This window comes from Schistocerca serialis, chromosome 5, assembly GCF_023864345.2.
Source record: "Schistocerca serialis cubense isolate TAMUIC-IGC-003099 chromosome 5, iqSchSeri2.2, whole genome shotgun sequence".
NCBI classification, from domain to species: Eukaryota; Metazoa; Arthropoda; class Insecta; order Orthoptera; family Acrididae; genus Schistocerca; species Schistocerca serialis.
The window spans coordinates 702,538,991-702,566,372 of record NC_064642.1 but is presented as its reverse complement, the minus strand read 5'-3'; the positions used below and the strand labels follow the sequence as shown (position 1 = coordinate 702,566,372).

Genomic DNA, 27,382 nt, shown 5'->3' with positions numbered 1-27,382 from the left:
TTACAGTATCACCTGATTTGGAGGCAATGTATGATGGTGAAAAAAATTCTGTTCTATGTGAAACTACATTCCATATGTTTTCTTATCATAAGGCTATGGCAGAGGAGACATGAACAGTATTCATATTTTTTTATCTGGTGGCCTAATACCACCTTTCTAAAAAGAGGTAAACTGCCATTTACCATAGTAATTATTTCAAACTTTAAACTTTGGATTATTAGGGGTATGGCAGCTTCGACCTTACATTGAGAAAAGGCAGTATGATCGCTCCTACATAATTAAAAAAAAGTGACTTACTAAGTATATACGGGGGAGAGCTGCTGTTTACAGGACAGATTGGTGGACTACAATTTTTATGTTAGTTTCTGCATCAATATTTTCACAACTTCTTGTACGCCTCGTCTTTCAATCAGCGTTTATATTTCGACCTTTTGGGTTCACTGTCAACAGACATTAACAGTCAGTAGGAGTGAGAAGCCAACAAATGGACATTTCAGATATATTAAACATCAAATTATTTGTTTGTGAAAACGTAATAGAGTAAAAAGTCAAATTGTCAGCGCTTATCAGCCGTAAGCATATTTTTATTTCAGTTGTTTTATTATAATTGTAAACATATGACATTTAGTTACCTAAGTATTATACCAAACTCTGCTAAAATATATATATATATATATATTTTTCCTCACTTTGTAACGATACACACTATCATTAAAACCCCATCAAAATATTCTGGGAAGAACGATGGGCTTGACTCTTCAGAGAAAATATTTGATGAGATTTCATGTATACAAATATTATAGTATGTTGGCATATACTTTATTTCATATTATCTAGTCTTTGGTATAATAAAATAAATGTACAAAATCTACAATTTCTCTAAACTGTTTCCATTTCCTTGTAGTTTGCTGTTACATTTATTACAGCTATCTCATGAACAGTTGCAAACAAATGGGCATATCAAGACCATATGAAGTATACTGCTTATGATGGAAATTATGATGAATATTATAACACTTTCAGAAAAGGCTGATGTGATGTTACTTTTTCGTTCAAGCAGCCATGTTTAACGTAGAGTACTGCACCGAAAACTGCCAGTAAATGGTAAAGAATTCCCCGCTTTTCTGTTGACTGTGTCTCGTCTCCACTTCCGTACGTCTTAGCTCACAAAGACAGCGTTACTCATTCAGTGATTATTTTATACCTTGGATTTTGTTTATGGTAACTTATTTAAGATATCACTTTCAATTTTTCCCTCTCTTTTCTGGGCATGATTTCGTCTGTCAATTCCCTCTCTTTTCTGGGCATAATTTCGTCTGTCAAAAAGGATATAAAACGATACTGCATTGCTTTTGTGGCTTTGTAAACGTGAGAGAGGAAATGTACTTGTCGGTTCAGTATGTGTGCTTTTCATTGGTCACGCGAAAAATCCGTCCAATAATTGAATGGGTAATGTAGCTACTAGCATAAAATATTTCAGTAATTCATATCAGCAATCATAACTTCTGGATTTCTTTTCCCACAGTTGTAAACTAGACGTAAGATATATTCAGACCTTTTCCATCCTGACTTGTACTCGTTTACCAGCTTGTTCCTGATCTCGACGCGAGGAATATGTATACTTATTTTTCAGTCAAACAGTATCCTGGGAATGTAACATGGGATTAACACACATGGGAATACACCGAAGGGTTCTGCGACATCAGCAATTAGACTGTGATGGGGAGGGAACATCGAGCACAGACACACATAGATAGGGTGCTACACGTGGGAACAGCAGGCAGCCGTCCAGCCGGCAGGTGTCTTTGTGATCAGGCGTTGGCCCAGCCACGTCACATGCCCCTCACGGCCCCGTCCGCAGCGCTGACGTCACCTGCGAGGATCTTCCGCACCCGATCCTGATCGGCTTCTCGCGCGGAGTGCAGCTTAGCTTCCAGAGCCGCCAGGGTTTTTGTCTCCTCCTGAAACGGAGAAGCACAGTTTGTCGTCTCGCTGAACGAGCGAAATAAGGGAAGTAGTTTTCTCGCTATTGCTTGTAGCTACTGTTACGTCTGCCACAGACGGCCCCTGCCAGGCAGACTACACTCAAGACACCACTGTGCACCATATAACATACACAAGCACTTGCAGAGGCAACCAAGAGGAAAACAATTCTTCAAAACAAACAGAACTTGCTAGAGACCAATGCGAACCTTTGTTTGCAGACACAAGGAAAGTTGGAGTACTCCGCCGATCTCCGCCGGCTTTATAAGACCAGCACAGCAGCAATACAGCTAGTTCCTCGCCGAGCTAGCAGCATCTCCGACGGACCTCACCGACGCTCTTGATGAATGGTCCTCTACATGTTATTTGTTTTCTTTGTGTGTATGTAGTGATTGTTCGAGAAGTGTAGTTCAGTTTCAATAAACGACATTATACTGAGTGTTCTACAATGCTCAGTACTCTTCAGCTACTCAGCTTTTCATTTTCACGGAGTAGAGCAACCCCCCCCCCCCCATTTCCCTCCAACTCCTCGCCAACCATAAACTCGGAGTTCAATTTTTCTTGGGAGAGCAACAACTTTGTATAAGGCGAAAGTCATAATTAGAAAGTTTCTCCAAACACAATCCCAATTAGGATTCCTTGTCTCTAATTCCCAGTTTTTGGAAAATTTGACTGAAGAGAACGAAATTCTACAACTCACAAAGGTGCTCTCACTGGTTGGAAATGAAGCATGCGATATGAAAAAAATGTTTTGCATCACCTCTGTTCCAAGAGTTGTGGAACCTGTACAGAAAATTTGAATTCAGATCAACATAAACATCATACCTGCCCTTTTTATTGCTCATGAAAACCACACTTTTCATGTGGTACCACCATACATCGAGACCTTCACAGGTGGTGGTCCAGATTGCTATACACACCAGCACTTCTAATAGGCAGTAGCACGTCCTGTTGCTCTGATGTATGCCTGTATTCGTCGTGGCTTGCTATCCACAAGTTCATCAAGGCACAGTTGGACCAGATTGTCCCACTCCTCAACGGAGATTCGGCGTAGATCCCTCAGGGTGGTTGGTGGGTCACGTCGTCCATAAACATCCCTCTTCAGTCTATCCCAGGCATGTTAGATAGGGTTAATGTCTGGAGAACATGCTAACCACTCTATTGGATCGATGCGTTATCCTGAAGGAAGTCACTCACAGGATGTGCACAATGGGGGTCCGATTTATCATCCATGAAGACGAACGGATTGTCAGTATAATGATAATATTCTTGCACTACCGGTCGGAGGTTGGCATTCACGTATCGTACAGCCGTTACGGTGACTTCCATGACCACCAGCGGCGTACGTCGGCCCCACATAACGCCACCCCAAAACATCAGGGAACATCCATCTTGCTGCACTCGCTGAACAGTGGCCTAAGGCGTTCAGCCTGACCGGGTTGCCTTCAAACACGTCTCCGACGATTGTCTGGTTGAAGGCATATGCAACACTCATCGTTGAAGAGAGTGCTATGCCAATGCTGAACGATCCATTCGGCATATTGTTGGGCCCATATGTACTGCAATGCATGGTTTCGCGGTTGCAAAGATGGGTTTCACCATGGACGTCGGGAGTGAAGTTGCGCATCATGCGGCGTATTGCGCACAGTTTAAGTCGTATCACGACGTCCTGTGGGTGCACAACGCATTATTCAACATGGTGGCGTTGCTGTCAGGGTTCCTTCAGGCCATAATCAGCAGGTAGTGGTCATCTACTGCAGTAGTATTCCTTGGGCGGCCTGAGCGAGGCGTATCATTGACAGTTCCTGTCTCTCTGTATCTCCTCCATGTCTGAAAAACATCGCTTTGGTTCACTCCGAGACGCCCCGACACTTCAATTGTTGAGAGTCCTTCCGCACAAAGTAACAATGCGGATGCTATCGAACCGCGGTATTGATCGTCTAGGCATGATTCAACTACAGACAATACTTGCCGTGTACCTCCTTCGTGGTGGAATGACTCGAACTGATCGGCTGTCGGACCCCCTCCGTCTAATAGGCGCTGCTCATGCACGGTTATTTACATCCTTGGGTGGGGTTCAAATGGTTCAAATGGCTCTGAGCACTATGGGACTTAACATCTGAGGTCATCAGTCCCCTAGAACTTAGAACTACTTAAACCTAGGTAACCTAAGGACATCACTCACGTCCATGCCCGAGGCAGGATTCGAACCTGCGACCGTAACAATCGCGCGGTTCCAGACTGAAGCGCCTAGAACCGCTCGCCTGGGAGGGGTTAGAGACACCTATGAACAGCGAAAGGGATTGTGTCTGTGATACAATATCCACAGTCAACGTCTATCTTCTGGGGTTCTGGGAACCAGGGTGATACAAAACTTTTTTTGATGTGTGTACATAGTGGATGTACGGCTATGGGTTGTAGATTCATGGTTGACGACATACGAAAATTTGGGTCGTGCATAGGTGGCCAAATGACGTCATCACGGTAGCTCAGCGTGTTCGTTCAGAGGGTTAGCTGCCCTGCGTAACAAAAAAACTGAGTGAAAGGATGAACGACGAACTTGAACGCGTGTTATGGGACATCCGCCCCGAACGCGACAACGAACAGTAACTAACAAAATGAGATTAAAGAAAATGGTAGGGTGTCGCTCGTGATAAGCGGAAAATCCGGGTTCGAGTCCCGGTCTGGCACAATTTTCATTGTTCTCATTCCATTCTACATTGTCTGTTGTCCACATTCTTAATTGCGAATGCATTTAATGCAAAAAACATGTGATAGGTACGAGAAGGACTCATGCTCCAAGTGTTGAGCACAAACTGTTGGTCTTCTGATTGCTATGGGTCTGTTTAACGACTGTCATTTTTTGTTTGTAGTTCACTGTTGCTGTCCGAGTTTACATATTGTCGTTTGGAGACAGCGAGTGGAGCTGCGAACGCTACAAAACGGAGTGCAAAGTGGAGAAATTGAAACATTTGCGACATATTTTTCGGTCTGAGTTCAACAGAGGGGTGACGGCTGCGGAGGCAGCCAGAAACATTTATGCCATGTACTGGCATACTGCCATCGGACAAAGCACGGCAACGAAACGGTTTTCTCATTGTAAGGAGTGTCATTTTGACATTAGTGACTCTCCACCTTTGGGACTAGATGAAGACCGTTGAAACGCCTTAATCCACAGTGATCCATCGTAGTGTACTCTATAACTGGCAAATGTGATGAACGTGTGTTCATTCATCATCGTGTGACATTTTCATGCTATGGGGTGGCTCAAAAGTCGGATTGTATGGGCACCTCATGCGCTAAGTCAAACTCACAAAAAATATATGCATCTCTGCTTGCGCGTCATCAATTGGTTCGTGAACAGCACCGACCACTCCTGTCCTGTATCATTACTGGTGATGAGAAATGGTGTCTTTATGCTAATATAAAGAAAAGAAAGGATGATTTAGGCCAAAAATACTAGCAGCGCCCCATACAAAGACCTACGCTCATCCACAAAAGATAATGTTGTGCATATTGTGGAACAGCGATGGTGTGGTGTACTACGAATGGCTGGCCCGAGGCGTAACCATCACTGTTGACATTTATTCTGAACTGAGACGTCTTGCCGACGCAATCCACGACCAGCGACCAGGAAGACATCGTGCAGTGATCTTACTCTAGGATAACGGCAGCCCGCATTCTGCTACAGTGACAAAAAGCACTATAGAGAAGTTATATTGGGAATTCATTTAGCGCCCACCTTATTCACCTCACCTTGGCCCTCAGATTTTCATCTTTTCCACATTTTATCAAACTGACTGCAAGGAACTTCCTTTCCTGATGTAAATGCGCTCCGAAAATGGCTCTAAGATTTCTTCGCCTCAAAATCACATGATTTCTACAGTCTCGGAATCTAAAAGTTACCCCAGCGTTGGCAAACTGTCGTAAATAGTGAAGGAGAATATATTATTGATGATTAAAGTCTGTGTATGTGAATCTGTTCCGTTTATTAATGTTATGGAAAAATACTTCAAACTTATGTATCATCATAGCAGATAGCTCATCCAACCCAGGAATCGAGCATCTTGATTTTTGCCACTTCTGCCGGGATGTCAGTCCCGGCAGTTCCAAAACTTTCCAGAACGTTTCATACTTAAGTTTGATTTTTTGTGTAATTTCACACTCGCTATCGTAATTTTTCAATTTTTTTTATTAATTTTGGAGTTATATTGACATGTTATCCTAGCTGCCAATAGCAGATGTGATGATTTTGCATGCCTTCGTCCCTGTTGTGATGACTGGTAAGATTTGACGGAAGTCTCCAAAGAAGGAAGTGGTACAGTAGGACGTGTGGCTATTGTCAAGAAAATGTCAAATTGTTTTGTGGAATGCTACAACGGATGTTTAATAGGCTATTCGAACGTCATCCCAAACAATGGTCCGCCCCCTTAAGGGAGCGTTCAGCGCGTCTGACTGTCATTCTGCAGGCCCGTGTTCAATTCCCGGCCAGGTCGGAGATTTTCTCGGCTAGAGGACTGGGTATTGTGTTGTCATCATCATCATTTCATCATCATCGACACACTAGTCACTCAGTGTGGCGTCAACGGAAAAAACTTGCAACTCGGCGGCCGAATTTCCCCAGGTGAGGCCTCGCAGGCTTCAGTGCCACAGGATCATTTTGTTTAAAAGAAAATGGCTCTGAGCACTATGGGACTTAACATCCGAGGTCATTAGTCCCCTAGAACATAGAACTACTTAAACCTAACTAACCTAAGGACATCACACACATCCATGCCCGAGGCAGGATTTGAACCTGCGACCGTACCGGCCGCGCGGTTTCAGACTGAAGCGCCTAGATCCGCTCGGCCGCACTAGCCGGCTGTTAGGACTCAAACTGTGCGCAATAGGCTGCATGATGCGCAACTTCACTCCAGACTTCCATGGCAAGGTCCATCTTTGCAACCATGACAGCATGTAACGCGGTAAGGATGGGCTCAACAACATGCCGAATGGACCCCGCTGGATTGGCATCACGTTCTCTTCACCGATGAGTGTCGAATATGCCTTCAACCAGACAATATTCGGAGACGAGTTAGGAGGCAACCCGGTCAGTCTGAACTCCTTAGACACACTGTCCAGTGAGTGCAGCAAGGTGGAGGTTCCCTGCTGTTTTGGGGTGGCATTATGTGGGGCCGACGTACGCCGCTGGTGGACATGGAAGGCGCCGTAACGCCTGTAGGATCCGTGAATGCCATCCTCCAACCGATAGTGCAACCATATCGGCAGCATATTGGCGAGGAATTCGTCTTCATGGACGACAATTCTCGCGACCATAGTGCACATCTTGTGAATGACTTCCTTCAGGGTATCGAAATCGCTCGACTACAGTGGCCAGCATGTTCTCCAGACATGAACCCTATCGAACATGCCTGGGATAGATTTAAAAGGGCTGATTATGGACGACGTGACCGACCAACCACTCTGAGGGATGTGCGCTGAATCACCGTTGAGGAGTGGGACAATCTGGATCACACTGGCTAGATGAACGTGTGGTTAGTATGCCGGTACTCTCGGAACCGCGGTGATGCAAAACTCTTTTTGATATGTGAACTTAGTCTCTGAGTCAAGGCGCTGGGATACATGCTCACGGAGCAGCAGATATATTAGACATGGTGTACTGTCGGTATTCTCGTACGTTGTTTATCTATAGTCATCCTAACTGGGCATAAGAAGAACTGATGTTGTCGAACAGATGAATATTGCAGATGGAACATGTAAGTAATCGTGGTAAGAGTTTTCGCTACTCGAGTTGGATTACATTGCAGTAGTGTACGAGGTATGATCAAAAAGTAACGGGAATTTTTCTTTTCCTTAAAGAACCTCTATTTATTTATAGACATCAGCTTAGTTCCCTTCAAAGTAATTCAAGTCAAATTTAATAATCTTGTGTCAGCGCTTTTTCCAATCTTGGAAGCACTTCTGAAACTCACTTTTCGTCGTTGTGTTCAGCTTCTTTGGCGATTCTGTTTTTATCTCATCAGTAGTGGGGAAAACGACGTTCTCTTCGACCTCGGAAAAAGAAAGAAGTCGCGGGGGCCTTGTCTGGCTAGTGCGGTGGCTGAGGCAAAATGATGATTTCGTTATCTTTCCAAAATATCAAGAACAAGCACTGAGATGTGAGCGGGTACACACCGTGATGCTATTTCCACTAGTTGTTTTGCCAGGACTCTGATCATTTTCTTCAGATGGTTTCACGCAAACAGCCCATAATTTCTAGGTAGTATTCCTTATTGACTGTACGACCATAAGGCAGGAACTCATGATTCACTGTTCCATTTTGATCGAAGAAAACAGTGAGAAGGGCCGTCACAAGTGCTCGTACTTGACGAAATTTCTTTCGTTCTTAGCTCTTCATGCATTTTTCATTGGGACCACTGGACTACGGTTTCGACGTTATACCCGTATACCCCTGTTCAGTCGCCTGCTATTAAGATAATCTGCATTGTTGTCGATTTCAGTGAGCAACTCCTGAGCGATGTCTACGCGACGTCCGTTTTGGACGAGATTCAACAATTTCGGAATAAACTTTGCTGCTACACGTTTCATGCCTAGAACATCCAGAAAAATTGCTTGGCATGAGCCATCCACAAGCATATCCATGAGGATATGCCGAAATCATCAGCAACTTGTCTGATGGTGATTCGGCAATTTTCCAGAACCATTTTCTTTACTTCGTCCACATTCTCGTTACCTTGCCTCATTTACAGTAGGTTCCCCCAAAAGCCACAGTTGACGCTTCGAACGCGAAGCTGCACTTTATTTCACTTTTCTAGTCAAAATCAGCGAAAATTCTTTTATCCATGCAGTAAAACATCGCCAAACACTCGAAAACACATATAATGATTTCCACTGTCAACAGCAAACTAAATATTCAAAACAGCTGAAAATGCAGATATACATCGGCAACATGTGTACCAACAACATGAAAAAAATTTTGACGTCGGATGTATAAAATCTGCGAAATTAAAATATTCCCCTTACTTTTTGATCACACCTTGTATGTTCGGTATCTCCTCAGCAGTTGGGAGATGGAAAAAAAATGTCTGAAATACTATGGGACTTAACTGATAAGGTTAGCAGTCCCTAAGCTTACACACTACTTAACCTAAATTATCCTAAGGACGAACACACACATCAATGCCCGAGGAAGGACTCGAACGTCCGCCGGGATCAGCCGCACAGTGGGAGGTGGAAACTGACCTGCAGCTTGAGCACGTCCCCAAGGTGTTGCCAGAAGCCGCTCTGCATCCCTGCGTTGCCGCTGTCTCCACCTCCGCCGCCTCCGCCGCCCCCGCCCGTCGGCCACCTCGACAGCTGGCGGGCAGCCACCGCCGCCTCCACCAGTTCTTCCTCCAGCGGGTCGCGCATGTGCAGCACCCTCCGGAGCGCCTCCATGTCAACTGAGGAAAACCAGCAGGTAGCTGCAGATCTGCTGCTCACCACTAAAGTGGAAATCAGTATAAAGGCATGGACGTTAGTAGGAAAATGTGCATATGTGCATGCAGTAGTATGAGTTCCAGTACACTCACAAACGTAGTCAAATGGTATCGGATTTTATGTCAGTAGTGCAGTATATAAGAAGACATCGACGATACAGGTAATAGACGGTGCCATTCGTTACAAAGGCAATCGGCTCTGTGCGGTGTAGTGTGTGCATATGTGCCTTTCCTGCAGATAGAAAACAAAGACCATTAATGGCCGTGCGTGTTGTGTACATAAGCCATGATTGTGACAATGGGACGGCGAAAACAGTTCTCACGTGATGGAAAAACAAAAATCGGCGCATACAGAGAAATGGGACTCTCTGATCGTCAAACCACCAAGAAGCTGAGCCGTTCAAGCACAGTGATTTATGATTTCGTTAGGTTGCGGACGATAAGAACAGAACGGATAATGTGGGCTAAGGAGAAAATTATCTGAGGTGCTGTCCATAAGGATCCTGTATAATCGCATAGTCATTTACAGCATTTCTTTCCTTTACTAATAAATATATGCTATTATTGTCCAAGAAATTTATGTGTTGCAGCTGAATCCTTGGATAGGAGTATCGCCCTGTCCTGGACGCGCTGTGGCTCTGAGCACTATGGGACTCAACATCTGTGGTCATAAGTCCCCCAGAACTTAGAACTACTTAAACCTAACTAACCTAAGGACATCACACACATCCATGCCCGAGGCAGGATTCGAACCTGCGACCGTAGCGGTCACGCGGTTCCAGACTGAAGCGCCTTTAACCGCACGGTCACACCGGCCGGCGGAAGCGCTGTGTTGGTAGTTGGCGAACGTTGATCGAAATGAGAAGGAACAATAGTCTGTAGCTTATATAGTTAGAAAAAGAACACTTGTGCATCTAGATATTACTTTATTTATTTGGTCACTATTGTTTTCAAGGTCGAGATCATTTCAAACATTGATGTTCGTGAAGGTGGACGTGCTATTATCGTTGCAATCAACAAAAATATTGTATCTATTGAGGATGACATCGAGTCTGTGAAGTTATCTAGAACTCAAGTTCATCATCGGATGTTTTTAATGGCCATCTAGTAGTTGTAGAATAATTCAAAGAAAGTCACCGCTCAGTTGCGTGGAAATACCCCGATCATGGTCTGCCTGCTTAGCTGGGTGGTCAACCGGCACGGTAGCTCAGCGTGTTCGGTCAGAGAGCTGGTGGGCCTCTGTAATAAAAAAACTGAGTGGAAGGATCAACAAAACGAACATGAACGGATGTGATGTGACGTCTGCAAGGACCAAACACAACGAAAAAAAAAAGAGGTGGTAACGTGCTAGCCTCATATACAAGCGGGCCAAGGTTCGATCCCCGGGCGGGTTAGAGATTTTCTCCGCTCGGCGACTGGGTATTATGTTGTCCTCATCATCATTTCATCCTCATCACCGGCGCGCAAGTCGCCCAATGTGGCGTCAAATGAAATATGACTCGCACTTGGCAGCCGAACTTCCCCGAATAGGGGCCTCCCGGCCAATGATACCATACGCTCATTTCCATTTACTCCGATCATGCAATATTTTTCGAGCTGACTTTAATGGATGGAACGGAAAGTCAGTCTTGTGAAGCAGCTCTGAACACGTTTCCCGAAATCTGTCTAAAGCAGGTAGTTCGACAATGCACACGAAAAAGAAAAAAATTAGGCCTTGTAGCTACAAACAGACCTGACCTTACAGACAGAGTCGGTATAGGAGCAAGAGTTAATGATCTCAATGTCATAATTGTGAAGATGGTTACTAAAGTTACGAAATTCATCAAGCAGTAGGAGAGTATTTAGACTGGAAAGAGCAAATAATAATGTATTTTAGGCAATGAACAGACATCATTTAGTTCCAGTATGATGGACGTAGAGGAATTGTGGGCAAAGTTTAAACAGATTACAAACCTTTATCTGGAGAACTATGTGCCTAGCCAACGGGTTAAGGACGGAAAAGACCCATCATGGCTTAACAACAAAATTCAGAAAATTCTGAGTAAGCAGAGATTGTTGCAATCTGCGGTCAAAAAGAAACCTGCAAATGTCGACAGGCAAAAGTTAGCAGAAATTCGTTCGTCTTTAAAAAGATCCATGGGCACAGCGTACAACTTCCATCGTTACACCTGAGCGAAGAATTTTGCCGAGAACTCGAGAAAATTCTGGTCCTAAGTAAAATAACTAATAGGCTCCATGGCTTCGATGCAGTTACTCGTCGAACACTGTGGCGTGACAGTAGAAGACAGCAAAACGATAGCTGAACTTTTAATTTCCAAGTTTGAAGGTCTGTAAAGACATAGCACTGTTTGACTTCCGCTCAGATTCCAGGGTGGAGGACATACGAATAGGCATCCCTGTAGTTGAGAACCAGCTGAAAGAGTTGAAAATAAGTAAGTTGAAAGGTCAAACTAAATCCCAACTCGGCTTTAGGGTGAGTACCTACGGCATTGGCTCCTTACTCGACTTGCATTTATCGAAAACTGTCGCTCAGCGCAAAGTCGAAAGGGAATGGAAAAAAGCGCAGGTGACTGCTGCCTATAAGAATGATAAAAGAACGACCCGAAATATTACAGACACATATCCTTAAAATTGGTATGCTGCAGACTTCTTGAACATATGAGTTCGAATATAATAAATCTGCTTCAAACGTAAAACCTTCTGTCCACAAATTAGCGCAATTTACAAATCATCGTGGTACGAAGCGCAGCTTGACCTTCCCTCGCGCCTTATCCTACAAATCATGACCAAAGCCAATAGGCGGATTCCATATCCCAGAGTTTCCGGCAAGTGTTCAACACGGTGCCCAACTGCAGATTACTAACGAAGTTCCGAGCATACGGAACAGGAATCCAGATATGTGAGTGGCTCGAAGACTTCTTAAGTAATAGAATACAGGGCGCTGTCGACGACTTGTTTCCACCAAGACAAGAGTATGGTCAGAATGCCCCAGGGAAGTGCGTCAGGAACGCTCTTTTTCTCTTCGTACGTAAATGATCTGACTGGTAGGGGGAACAGAAATCTGCTACTGTTGCAGATGACTTTTTTTCAAGAACTAATGTAAACAACAACAGATGTGATGCAAACACTATAGATAAAGATGTTAGTTCCAAGCCGGTGCTGGCACCATTTGTGTAAATAAATAGCGTGCTCGGCATTGGCTGGTTGCTGTTTTGTTCTTTGCAAGAACTGTCTTGTATTCTATGAACAGCCATGACCTCAAAAATATCAGTATCTAGCAAAATAGCAGGAAGAATGTTTTCGTTCCAAGTGCCATTAATAGTTAGGCAGTTCGTTTTATTTGTGATATTACATGTAGCCCCTCCGCCCATAAAGTATGGACATTGCTGTCGGCTGGATGGATTGGACGATATACATAGCTGCACTGCAGGTACAGCCACAGCGGAGGAGTATCTGTTGAGAGGCCAGACAAGTGTGTGGTTCCTCATGAGGGGCAACACCCTTTTCAGTAGCTGCAGGGGTAACAGTCTGGATAATTGACTGACTTGACCTTTTAACTCCAACGAAAACAGCCTGCTGTGCTGGTACTGGGAAAGGCTAAAACCAGGGGGAAGCTACAGTTGCCTGTAATTCTTCCCGAGGGCACACAGCTCTGCTGTATGGTGAAATGATAATGACGTCCTCTGGGTAAAATACTCCGGAGGTAAAATAGTCACCCTTTCGAATCTGAGGGGGGTGGGGGGGGGGGGGGTGGGGGAGGGGGGCGGCTACTCAGAAGGATGTCGTTATTAGGAAAATCAAAACTGGCGTTCTACGGCTCTGAGCGTGGAATGTTAGATCCTTTAACCGGGCAGGTAAGTTATAAAATTTAAAAAGGGAAATGGATTGGTTGAAGTTAGATGTAGTGGAAATTTGTGAAGTTCCGTGGCAGAAGGAACAGGTTAAAAAAAATGGTTCTGAGCACTATGGGACTTAACATCTATGGTCATCAGTCCCCTAGAATTTAGAACTACTTAAACCTAACTAACCTAAGGACATCACACAACACCCAGTCATCGCGAGGCAGGAGGAACAGGATTTCCGGTCAGGTGAGTAAAAGATTACAAATACGAAGTCACAAAAGGGTAATGCAGGAGTGGGTTTAATAACGAATAAGAAAATAGGAATTGGGTAAGGTTCTATGAATAGCGTAGTGAACGCATTATCGTAGCAAAGATAGACACCTGCCACAGTAGTACAGGTTTACATGCCAACTATCTCCTCAAATGATGAAGAGATTGAAGAAATTTGTGATAAAAGTGGTTATTCAGAGAATAGGAGACAAAAATTTGACTGTGATGGGGAACTGGAATTCGATAGTGGGAAAAGGAAGAGACGGAAGAATAGTAGGAAAGTATGGACTGTGGGAAAGGAATGAAAGAGGAAGCTACCTGGTCGAATTTAGCACAGAGATTAATTTAATCATCGCTAACTCCTAGTTTAAGAATCGTGACAGAAAACTGCATACGTGGAAGAGACCTCGAGAAATCAGGAGGTGTAATTATGTCAAAGACAGCAAAAGACTTGGAAGAGCAGTTGAATGGAATGGACAGTGTCTTGAAAGGAGAATATAAGACAAACATCAACATAAACAAAATAAGGCTAATGGAATGCGGACGAATTAAACCAGGCGATGCTGAGATAGATCAGGAAACGAGACGATTCAACAAAGTAACTGACGATGGCCGACGTAGAGAGGATATTAAATGCAGACTAGCAATGACAATCAAATTGCTCCTGAAGAAAACAAACTTGCTAACACTGAATACAAATTTAAGTGTTAGAATGTATTTTCTGGAGGTATTTGGCGTGTAGCCGTGTATGGAGGTGAAACATGGACAATTAAAAGTTTAGACGAGAAGAGAATAGAATCTTTTGAAATGTGGCGATAAAGAAGAATGCTGAAGATTACATGGGTAGATCATGTAACTAATGAGGATGTACTGAATGGAATTGTGGAGACAATATATTTGTGGCGCAACTTGACTAAAACAAGGGATCCGTTGATGAGACACGATCTGGAACATCAAGGGATCGCCAGTTTAATATTGGAGGGAAAGGGTAGGGGAAAAATCGGAGAGGAAGACTAAGACATGAATACAGTAAGCAGATTCAGAAGGCTATACGTTCCAGATGTTATTCAGAGTAGCAGAAGCTCGCACAGAACAGGGTATCATGGAGAGCTGCATCAACCCAGTCTTTGGACTGAAGACCACAACAACAACAATGCATGTACAGAAACACAGCATTAATTTTTTAACTAATAAGACTGTAGACAGCAAAAAGCACTTATGTGTTTTAAAATTTGGTACCCCAGAAGATACAACAGCTTGGCACTAGAACCATGTGCCATCTAATAAAGCACGTTCAAAAACTTTTTGAGTGGTTTGGCATCTGGATGACGTCTAGGGACATTCAGCAGGGTACGGAGAACACAAAAGCACTGAAATCGTGTTTTTTGAAGAACTGGTAGCTCGAACTTCTTCCCTTTCCATTCGTCATATGATTGTAATGTTACACATTGTCTTTGTTTGACTTGCGTTTTCTTCCACAAACATATTTCTGACGAAATTTTGGTAGAGACGTTTTTGTGCTGTTAGTGTACTAGGAATTTGGCTGTGGCTTGCGAGCGTATGATTTTGGTTCATGCCGTATATGTGTATACATAAAAAGCACTGGACCCAAAACAGAACCATGTGGGTCAACTCCACCCCCTCACCATACTCCCCTCAGTCTACACACAAAAACAACTCTTTTTACATGCCCTTAGCCAAATTCAGGCCTCTTCCCTTTAATGACTAGCACTGTAGTAGTAACCCAGTAAACTACAACTATAGTTTAGTCAAGTTGATCGCCGACAATTACAGTGGGCCTGGCGTGGCGACTTTGGGGGGCCAAGCTCAAACAATAACGTAACACAATTTTGTAAAAATTTCTATGGCAACATCTCAGTTTCGTCACAGCTCTGCAGACGGCTGCCGTTTTCGCCTGCACCCGTTAGTGCTTCGCAGTTGAAAGCTGGCAACAACGCTTTGAGGTGTCAGAGTTCTTGTTACGCCCGTCTCGACTACGGATGGGAAAAACCGACTAGTTACACAGAGACCGGTATTTTAGTTGTGAATACTGGTATATTTCGGTATTTGTTTGCCCTCGGTTACAAAGGTTCTGTTGTTTGCTAGCAGCAGGGTAAAAAAACCGAAATATCAATTAGCCATAGGAGCAGTGCTAAAATTGTTTGTTATTAACTAAACCTTTCTTTGAAAAACAGTATTTTTTTCCATAAAAGTTCCATTGCTCTGAAACATTGCGTTGTAATAGAAAATTGGAAGAGCGATGCGTACTGTTTTAGTAACAATTGCGACAGAACGAGCGACAAACACAAGGCATAGAAATTGGTACAGCATTACTGAGACAATACTTTGACAAATACCATGCGCCGTGGCCTATCAGCGTATTAGATAGCACGTGTGTATGTGCAGGGTGCATGACTTGTCCCACATGCTCTGTATGTCAGCTTTCTACTGTCGTCGTCGAACATCATTTTTATGGCACCATCCCTAATCTCCACAACGGACGTGCGACTTCAGATGAGGAGAAGACTTAAAACATAACAACACATTCATACTTTACGACAAAGACTAGAAAGTAACTGATCTGCTGGCTGTGTCTACGAACTATGCCTTTAACTGGTTGTAGTCCTTGAAAGTGGACAAATTAACACGAAAGATAGAGTTCTTGAACCTCAGTTTTCACCCTTTAGCACTGACTATTAGTAATGCCCAAGTAGTGGTACGATTATCGATTATTATATGATTTTTGAGCACAGTTTCAAAAAAAAATCTATTATCAGTAGGAGAATACTGGTGATTTTTTTGTAGCATTCAGCTACTTACCACTTATCTAGAAAAGCAGCGACGGTGGACGGACTAATTTTTCTTTTGCTATCGTATTGTATTGAATACCTTGAATGTATGTATCTTGAAACTGAAGGAGTCAAAATTTTTCAATCTTCTTTCGGTTCTTGCGTTTATTACAGAAAATAATAGGAACAAAAGACCTAAATTCGGTTACTTCAGAAACCGATTACTGTGAGTGGTTTTAGCAGTCAGGTTAAACTGGTGTTGAAGAAAACCGATATAACTGAAAACCGGTTGATAACCGCCATTCCTAGTCTCGATTGTGATGTAGCAGTGGAAAGGTTATAAAAAAGTATTACCCACGTCTGGAGCGGAGTCAAATGCCCCAAAACTTTCCAGAATGATACTTCTTACGGTCACCGCACTTTCCATGAACTTAACTTTGAGAGAGCATGCATTTCGGATACTAACACCCAAACCTCCAGATGTCAAACCTCAGATCAGTACGGAACATTGTATGTCGACAGAGTACCAACCAAAACACCGATTTAGGTAGTACTATGTACTGTCGTCCAATAGAACAAGTGTAGTCGGTAATTAAAAGCAACACAAGAATTACGAAGCAGAACAAGACCATAACTGTAACTGAAACATACAGCTTACGTGGGAAAGTTGGTAGAGCGTTAGATCGTCGTATTGAGGTTCCTGGGTTCAAATTACAATAACGGTAATTTTGTTTCTGTATTAAGCGTGAAAGTCTTATAAGGTACTATTACTGCTTCCACAAGCGTGAAGCAATTGTTACTTTAGTCTACTGTTCCAACTGTTTATATTTATTCTGTGAAATTACAAATGCATTAGCTGCTTCATCACGATTGGTGTCTGTTCTGTCGCACATGTATGTATGCAAATATCCTCTATAGATTTGCTACTAAAAGGTTTGTTACTAACGAAGTGAAAGGAGGCTGCCAAAAATATCCCGGAAAGTCCTTTTACATGCCAGGAAAATCTTCTCCCATGTAATAGTTTCACGCGTAAACAGTTAAAACAACAGCGGGCTTTGAACGCGGGATATTTGGTACGACGACTTCACACGCTAACAACACACCCGCACTAGGTATACGAAATGAGCATTTACAGAAACGCTTTTCCCGTGCTCTATAGTTCTAGCGTTACTTTTATTTACCGTTTACGCATGTTCTACTGGACGACAACACACGGCAAGAACTAAATCGGTGTTTTGCTTCGTACCCTACCTACATACAAAGTTTGGTACTGACCTGAGTATCTGACATCTGGAGGTTTGGTGTAAGGTAACAGCGGCCTAGGGTTGGGCAAATTTTTTTATATATATATATATATATATATATATATATATATATATATATATCCCAATCCTAGGCCGCGATATATATATACACTCCTGGAAATGGAAAAAAGAACACATTGACACCGGTGTGTCAGACCCACCATACTTGCTCCGGACACTGCGAGAGGGCTGTACAAGCAATGATCACACGCACGGCACAGCGGACACACCAGGAACCGCGGTGTTGGCCGTCGAATGGCGCTAGCTGCGCAGCATTTGTGCACCGCCGCCGTCAGTGTCAGCCAGTTTGCCGTGGCATACGGAGCTCCATCGCAGTCGTTAACACTGGTAGCATGCCGCGACAGCGTGGACGTAAACCGTATGTGCAGTTGACGGACTTTGAGCGAGGGCGTATAGTGAGCATGCGGGAGGCTGGGTGGACGTACCGCCGAATTGCTCAACACGTGGGGCGTGAGGTCTCCACAGTACATCGATGTTGTCGCCAGTGGTCGGCGGAAGGTGCACGTGCCCGTCGACCTGGGACCGGACCGCAGCGACGCACGGATGCACGCCAAGACCGTAGGATCCTACGCAGTGCCGTAGGGGACCGCACCGCCACTTCCCAGCAAATTAGGGACACTGTTGCTCCTGGGGTATCGGCGAGGACCATTCGCAACCGTCTCCATGAAGCTGGGCTACGGTCCCGCACACCGTTAGGCCGTCTTCCGCTCACGCCCCAACATCGTGCAGCCCGCCTCCAGTGGTGTCGCGACAGGCGTGAATGGAGGGACGAATGGAGACGTGTCGTCTTCAGCGATGAGAGTCGCTTCTGCCTTGGTGCCAATGATGGTCGTATGCGTGTTTGGCGCCGTGCAGGTGAGCGCCACAATCAGGACTGCATACGACCGAGGCACACAGGGCCAACACCCGGCATCATGGTGTGGGGAGCGATCTCCTACACTGGCCGTACACCACTGGTGATCGTCGAGGGAACACTGAATAGTGCACGGTACATCCAAACCGTCATTGAACCCATCGTTCTACCATTCCCAGACCGGCAAGGGAACTTGCTGTTCCAACAGGACAATGCACGTCCGCATGTATCCCGTGCCACCCAATGTGCTCTAGAAGGTGTAAGTCAACTACCCTGGCCAGCAAGATCTCCGGATCTGTCCCCCATTGAGCATGTTTGGGACTGGATGAAGCGTCGTCTCACGCGGTCTGCACGTCCAGCACGAACGCTGGTCCAACTGAGGCGCCAGGTGGAAATGGCATGGCAAGCCGTTCCACAGGACTACATCCAGCATCTCTACGATCGTCTCCATGGGAGAATAGCAGCCTGCATTGCTGCGAAAGGTGGATATACACTGTACTAGTGCCGACATTGTGCATGCTCTGTTGCCTGTGTCTATGTGCCTGTGGTTCTGTCAGTGTGATCATGTGATGTATCTGACCCCAGGAATGTGTCAATAAAGTTTCCCCTTCCTGGGACAATGAATTCACGGTGTTCTTATTTCAATTTCCAGGAGTGTATATATACTATCGATAGTGTAGGTATTATAGAGTCAAAAATATCGACATTTCGACTTGTCGATAGATATTTAAGATATTTACATAAATTTTAAAAAACTGATCGGAGTCTCAGAAATTATTAACAAACATTTAAATTTGATAACACTTTATTAGAGCGAACATTTACCAATAAATTCACGATGTGCTATAAAGACACTTATCTACAAGAAACTACTTAATGCAACCAATAATCATCACCGCTAGTCATTAACAGAACTCTTAGTTTAATACGGTCTCTGTCAGTCTCCTTCCACTCTTCCGGACGGAGCAGAAGAGACTTGCCATGTTACGTATTTTTGAGCAGTTTCCGACAAACCCGGTGTGAAATGAGGAATAAACATTTCAGACAACAGAGTCCACTTTCCATTAAATACCAGTGCATTAATATGTGTGATTTTTATGCCGAGCGTACGATACTTTTGCACTGCGTCTATCTTTTCTTCAACCAGTCAGCCAGGGAGTAAGAGAAGTGGACATTCTTCCTCATAGACGGGAACAGGGTGTAATAAAATCATTCTCATAAAGTGATGTCACCGAATGTGTGCATTTTGCGTCTTCAATCTATCATTTGCAGTGGTACAAATGACGCACGGAAGTAACAAGCTGTAGTGAATTTGCAGTATAGATACATTCATGATCAAATCTGGTGCTCATTTGTAGAACTGAAAATGAAATTAAATTAAGTCCATTGTAAGACATATATTTTCAGGTAGCAAAGATTGGTAGTAATTGTAATGGGCAAGAAATCTAGTTCCCATGAGCCGACTTCTTGCCTACAAATCAGGAAAAAGCGGACAATAAATCAATAATATATAGCTTTCGATATTCAGTATTTAATATCGATTAATCGATATATACCGGGTGATCAAAAAGTCAGTATAAAATTGAAAACTCAATAAATCATGGAATAATGTAGACAGAGAAGTAAAAATTGACACACATGCTTGGAATGACATGGGGTTTTATTAGAAACCAAAGAAATCAAAGTTCACAAAATGTCCTACAGATGGTGCTGGACAGCAAAACGTCAGTGACTGCGCATGAAAATCGTGTATAAAAGGAGCTGTAATGAGAGAATCAGATGCGCCAGCAGTCGCAGCATGTTGACGTTACCTAAAAAGGCGCTTTTAGTGAAGCTGTATTATCAGAATGGGGAATGTGCTAGTTCAGCGTTACGATCCTATTGCCATAGGAAGGGGATTCGAACGGGTAAAGGTCCGTTGACAAATGCAGCTATGGTGAGAATGATTTCGAAGTTCGAAGCCACGGGTTGTTTAGACTGTAGACCCCGTAGTGGGCGACCGAGCACAAGGCGTAATGCTGCTGAGACAGTTCAGGAAGAAATGGAGACCGTAGCGGGTTCGTCTATGCACGGGGAAGTCAGCGCTAGTGCAGTCGCACGTCGCACCGGCATTCCATACACTACTGTTTGGTTGGCATTTAGGCGTACCCTCCGATGCCATCCGTACAAAATCCATCGGCATCATGAACTGTTACCTGGCGATTTAGTGAAGCGGAGGGCATTTGCGGTGTGGATGTTTCAAAAGATGGCGGAGGATGACGATTAGTTGAGTAACGTGTTGTGGACCGACGAAGCTCATTTCACGCTCCGAGGGTCTGTCAACGCCCACAACTGTAGAATTTGGGCAACCGAAAATCCTAGCACTGTCGCGGAAACTCCATTGCACGACGAGGAAGTCACTGTATGGGTTGGATTTACCACATCTACCGTTATAGGGCCTTTTTTCTTGGAGGGAATGCGTGATTCTGGTTTTGTAACTGCTACCGTGACGGGTGAGAGGTACGCCGACATGTTACAGAATCGCATCATCACCAGCCTGGCTGATAAACACCTGCTGGAACGTACGATGTTTATGCAGGATGGCGCTGCATGCCATATTGCTAGACGCGTGAAAGATCTCTTGCGCGCGTCGTTTGGTGATGATCGTGTGCTCAGCCGCCACTGTCGTCATGCTTGGCCTCCCAAGTCCACAGACCTCAATCCGTGCGATCACTGGCTTTGAGGCTACCTGAAGTCGCAAGTGTATCGTGATCGACCGACATCTTTAGGGATGCTGAAAGAAAACATCCGACGCCAGTGCCTCACCATAACTACGAACATGCTTCACAGTGCTGTTCACAACATTATTCCTCGACTACAGCTATTGTTGAGAATGATGGTGGACATATTGAGCATTTCCTGTAAAGAACATCATCTTTGCTTTGTCTTACATGCCGGCCAGAGTGGCCGTGCGGTTCTAGGCGCTACAGACCGGAACCGAGCGACCGCTACGGTCGCAGGTTCGAATCCTGCCTCGGGCATGGATGTGTGTGATGTCCTTAGGTTAGTTAGGTTTAATTAGTTCTAAGTTCTAGGCGACTGATGACCTCAGAAGTTAAGTCGCATAGTGCTCAGAGCCATTTTTGTCTTACATTGTTATGCTAATTATTGCTATTCTGATCAGATGAAGCGCCATCTGTCGGACATTTTTTGAATGTTTGTATTTTTTTGGTTCTAATAAAACCCCTTGTCATTCCAAGCATGTGTATGAATTTGTACCTCTCTATCTACATTATTCCATGATTTACTCAGTTTTCAAATTTATACTGACATTTTGATCACCCGGTATATATATATATATATATAAAATTTACGTATTGGCGATATACTGCGTGTTACAAAAAGGTATGGCCAACCTTTCAGGAAACATTCCTCACACACAAATAAAGAAAAGATGTTATGTGGACATGTGTCCAGAAACGCTTAATTTCCATGTTAGAGCTCATTTTAGTTTCGCCAGTATGTACTGTATTTCCTCGATTCACAGCCATGTTTTCATACGGTATACTCTACCTGTGCTGCTAGAACATGTGCCTTTACAAGTACGACACAACATGTGGTTCATGCACGACGGAGGTCCTGTACATTTCAGTCGAAGTGTTCGTACGCTTCTCAACAACAAATTCGGTGACCGATGGATTGGTAGATGCGGACCAATTCCATGGCCTCCACGCTCTCCTGACCTCACCCTATTGACTTTCATTTATGGGGGCAATCGAAAGCTCTTGTCTACGCAACCCCGGTACCAAATGTAGAGACTCTTCGTGCTCGTATTGTGGACGGCTGTGATACAATACGCCATTCTCCAGGGCTGCATCAGCGCATCAGGGATAACATGTGACGGAGGGTGGATGCATGTATCCTCGCCAATGGAGGACATATTGAACATTTCCTGTAACAAAGTGTTTGTAGTCACGCTGGTACGTTCTGTTGCTGTGTGTTTCCATTCCATGATTAATGTGATTTGAAGAGAAGTAATAAATTGAGCTCTAACACGGAAAGTAAGCATTTGCGGACACATGTCCACATAGCATATTTTCTTTCTTTGTGTGTGAGGAATGTTTCCTGGAAGTTTGGCCGTACCTTTTTGTGACACCCTGTATACCGAAAAAGCTCTGAACAAATACTGATCTTTTGAGACATCGATATTTTAGCTTATACCTACAGCGGGCATCGATTACTGCTACTCACTAGGCGCCGGAGTGGTGGCCGGCGGGCTTGCAGCAACGGTCGGCGTCGCGGCGGTGGCGGTGCCGGGGGCGGGGGCAGCGCCCTGTTCCGCCCCCGGCAGCGGCGATCCCGCCCCCTTGTGGCGCTGGCGGTGTCCTTCCGGCGGCGCCGCCACCGACACGGCCACGTAGGCGTCGCGGTGTCGGGAGCGCGGCGCCGGCTGTGACGTCACGCGGTGGTACGTGAAGTGCGGCAGGCGACGCGGCGTCGGCTGCGGCGCGGGCCCCACCGGCAGGTTGTTGTCGTCCACGCCCCCGCCGCCGCCGCCAGCAGCAGTTACCGCCTGCTTCGGCTGCACCCCCTGCTCATTCTCCCACCCCCTGTCCACGTGCGTGTTGTTCAGTGCCCTGTCGAAGAAATTCTGCCATATTTCGTCTCTGGTAGAATAACGGTCGTGCTTCAACTGCATTCCTGGACCTAGCGGGAATGACCTCCCGCCTGTCTCGTACTGGACGCCTCCACGCGTGGACACGTTAACCATTCCGCTGTCGTTTCTCCCCGCCATGATTCGTTCCGCACCAGTCCTCTCCCGCTGTTGCTGCTGTTGGGGCCGTTGGTGGCTCGAGTTCTTCGAACCCGACCACTCACCTGTCGCGAAAGAGAACGGTTCGCGGTACGGCGGCACAGTTATGTTGCGCGGCGGTGGCAGTGGAGGCCTTTGACGCTCACGCGTTGCAGAGGAAGGTCCTCTCGGGCCTTGCATGATTTTCTCCCTGATGGCCTCGTCGGTCAGGACGTATTTGTACCTAGAGATGACCGCTTCTGGGTCGTACTGACCCAAGTTCTTCCCGCCGTAAGTCGGCTTCTCCTTCTCTGGAGCGGGCGTCCCTTTCCAGCCCTGCATCACCTTTTCTCTGATAACGTCATCCGTTAGCGGCGTCTGGTACCTCGACGCCACTTGTCGCGCGTATTCTAAGAACTCTTTGTCGTGCATCGGATGGAGAGTCTTTCTCGTCGTGTTGGTAACCTCCACATCTGATGGAGCGTCAGTGACTACAGTGGTCGTTCTGTCAGAAACCGTACTGTTCTGCCTCCCGTGATTTGCGCCACCCTTCCTAGACAGTTTCCTGCGGCTGGGTCTATTCCTGCCCCTCCCCCTCTGTCTGGTCTTGGTCTTGTTTCTGTTTCTCGTCCCGTTTCCCCCTTTGCCAGACCTGTTCTTGCCCAGAGGCCTAAGAATGTGGTCGTCTTCGGGCAGGACGCCAGCCTTCATCAGCTGCCGCAACCTGTTCTTCCTCTCTTTGGTGTCAGGCGGCTGGGGCCCCGACGTCTCCCTGTACTCGTTCAGCTTACTCCAGTCGAATTCCCTCTGCTGATGTCTGTGCTTCAGCCTTTCCAAACTCCTGCGTTTCGTCAGCGAGCGAAAGCCATCATTCTGATCTCCGTCCTGTTTCAGATTTGATGCCAGCCTTTCTGTAACAAAAGAGGTCGTGGATAGTGTTAGATTATCAAATTTTCAATTCTATTTTCCTAACATTTACGGTACTTCACACTCGCAAGTGTTCTATGTATGATAGGCATGTTTATTTCGCGATCAGTTTAAAGTGATACGCCAGGTAAGAGTGGGCAAACAAAGACTTTTTGGAAGAGATTTGTTTCTCTTATGAGGGGTTTACATCATTCTTATGTTACTTCTGACATGGAAAGAGACAGTACCAAAGTCAATGTTTGGTGTGGGCTAATGTGCAGTTACATCACTGGTCCATCGTTTTTCATCGAGTCTGCCATCAACGGTGATGTTTACCTGGACATGTTAAAGGGGTTTACTGTACCACAATTGGAACACCTGTAACCCGATGTCACATTCCAGCAGAATGGGACGCCGTCCTTCTGGTCCCCTACATGTCCGTCAGATTCTGGGCGAAAAGTTTCCAAAAAATGGTTTAAATGGCTCTGAGCACCATGGGACTCAACATCTGAGGTCATCAGTCCACTAGACCTTAGAACTACTTAAACCTAACTAACCCAAGGGCATCACACACATCCATGGCCGAGGCAGGATTCGAACCTGCGACCGTAACAGTCGCGCGGTTCCAGACTGAAGCGCCTAGAACCGCTCGGCCGGTGCAATGGATTGGAACATGTTACCGATGTGATCTTGAATCGTACGTGGAGAGAAATGGATTTTTCCGAATAGACATTGATGTGTATGAATGAGGAAACAAAACTGTATGATGCCCGCATCTCGTGATCGTGCGGTAGCGTTCTCGCTTCCCACGCCCGGGTTCCCGGGTTCGATTCCCGGCGGGGTCAGGGATTTTCTCTGCCTCGTGATGGCTGGGTGTTGTGTGTTGTCCTTAGGTTAGTTAGGTTTAAGTAGTACTAAGTTCTAGGGGACTGATGACCATAGATGTTAAGTCCCATAGTGCTCAGAGCCATTTGAAAACTGTATGAGTTATCTCATCATATGTTGAAAAACATTTGTTAACATTTAGTATAGTTTTAAAGGTATTAAAGTCTTAAGCTGTAAAGATAATTTATAGACATCACGTATGTAAATGAGTCAACGAGTCTGTCGTGCCCTGCATTTTGGTAGCTACAACGTACGTCAACTTTTTAACGGACGAGCATATAATCATTCTGTCCGACTCTAAATCTGCAACCTCCTTACTTGAACGCTGAGGAAGGAACACTCAAATCATCCATAACCCGTTTGATATTGATCAGTATAGGTCAGATGGCTAAAAAGGGACACTGTTTGACAAAAGCAAGTTGGGACAGGTCTGAAGTACACAAACCAGAACTATCGAATGTCTTCGTTCACAGTGTGATGGATCTCGTTAGACAAGGGTGGAACAAAGAGTGGAGAACCTCGCAGGTGAAAAGGAGTGGGCACTGTGTCATAACACGAACGATACGAACAAGAGACCTGGTGCAGCAGGCTCAATTGTGAAAGGGAAATCGTGCTCATTATATCGAATTCTGTAATTTTCCATCGCATCGACATCTTAGTCACCTCTGAGTAACTTTGAGAAAGCTCAGAAGGAGTTGGAAGGACTGGTCGTCTAAGAAACACAAGCGTTATGAAATACCAGTTACGATCCTCAGTCCGTGTACAGTCAACATCAGATGACTCTGCTGTGCAAGCAGCTCACAGGCAAAAAGTGCCTGGTCGTCATTTATTAAATCACTGTCCTGTTCTACCATCTGGCCAATATTTTCGATCGTGTGAAACCCATCTCCCTCTGTTCCCCCCCCCCTCCCCCCCCCCCCCACGATATCCAGAAAGCAATAGCTACAGGCGCCCAGCTACTCTCACGCCCATAAATTAAGGATAATTGCACAATCTGGTGCCACACAATGTGGCACTACACAAAACTGGTGCTAATAGCATAGTCAAATAGGGAACACACAAGACACAGATCTGTAAGTCCACCATATTAGTGATAAGTTGAGAAAATCGCCCCGAAGCGCATGTGCTACAAAACGCCACTGTTTCCTGCGCATGTACCCCGACATCAGTGTGGGATATGATCACCATGCACACGTACACAGGCCGCACAACGGGTTGGCACACTCTGGGTCAGGTGGTCGAGCAGCTGCTGGGGTACAGCCTCCCATTTTTGCACCAGTGCCTGTCGGAGCTCCTGAAGTGTCCTAGGGGTTTGAAGACGTGCAGTGATACGTCGACCGAGAGCATCCCAGACGTGCTCGATGGGGTTTACCTTTGGAGAACAGGCAGGTCACTCCACTCGCCTGATATCTTCTGTTTCAAGATACCCCTCCACGATGGCAGCTCTGTGGGGCCGTGCGTTATCATCCATCAGGAGGAAGGTGGGACGCACTGCGCCTCTGAAAAGGCTGATATACTGGTGCAAAATGACGTCCCGGTACACCTGACCTGTGAAACACATGCAGGGGTGTACGTGCACCAATCATAATCTCACCCCACACCATCAAATAACGACCTCCATGAAGCTTCTTTCAAGGACATTAAGGGGTTGGTATCTGGTTCCTGCTTCACGCCAGATGAAAACCCGGCGTGAATCACTGTTCAGACTACACCTGGACTCGTCCGTGGACATAACCTTGGACCACTGTTCCAATGACCATGTACTGTGTTCTTGACACCACGCTTTACGGGCTCTCCTGTGACCAGGTGTCAGTAGAATGCACCTTGCAGGTCTCCAGGCGAATAAACTACGTCTGTTCAGTCGTCTGTAGATTGTGTGTCTGGAGACAATTGTTCCAGTGGTTGCGGTAAGGTCCTGAGCAAAGCTACCTGCAGTACTCCGTGGCCCTCTGCGGGCACTGAAGGTGAGATATCGGTCTTTTTGCGGTGTTGTGCACTGTGGACGTCCCGTACTGTAGCGCCTGGACACGTTTCCTGTCTGCTGGAATCGTTGCCATAATCGTGAGATCACACTATGTGACACAGAGGGTCCGTGCTACGACCTGCTGTGTTTGACCAGTTTCCAGTTGCCCTAGTATTGTACCCATCATAACGTCATCAATATGTGTTCTTAAAGCCATTTTCAACACACAGTCATTAGCAAGTCTGAAAACGTCTGCACACTTACTCGCTGCACCGCACTTTGCCATGCACCAACACACATCTGCGTATGTGGACTGC

General features: G+C 45.4%; 1 protein-coding gene across 1 annotated transcript in view; it reads right to left on the bottom strand.

The window, feature by feature from the left end:
• Window positions 1-655: 655 nt before the first annotated feature.
• Window positions 656-27,382, bottom strand: part of LOC126481555 (uncharacterized) — a 391,928-nt gene continuing 365,201 nt past the window's right edge. Inside the window, exons 7-9 of the mRNA XM_050105397.1 lie at window positions 22,771-24,222; window positions 9,226-9,425; window positions 656-1,961 (exon numbers count right to left, since the gene is read on the bottom strand). Coding sequence (XP_049961354.1) covers window positions 1,833-1,961; window positions 9,226-9,425; window positions 22,771-24,222 — 1,781 coding nt within the window. The 3' untranslated portion in view covers window positions 656-1,832. The remainder of the gene's footprint in view (window positions 1,962-9,225; window positions 9,426-22,770; window positions 24,223-27,382) is intronic.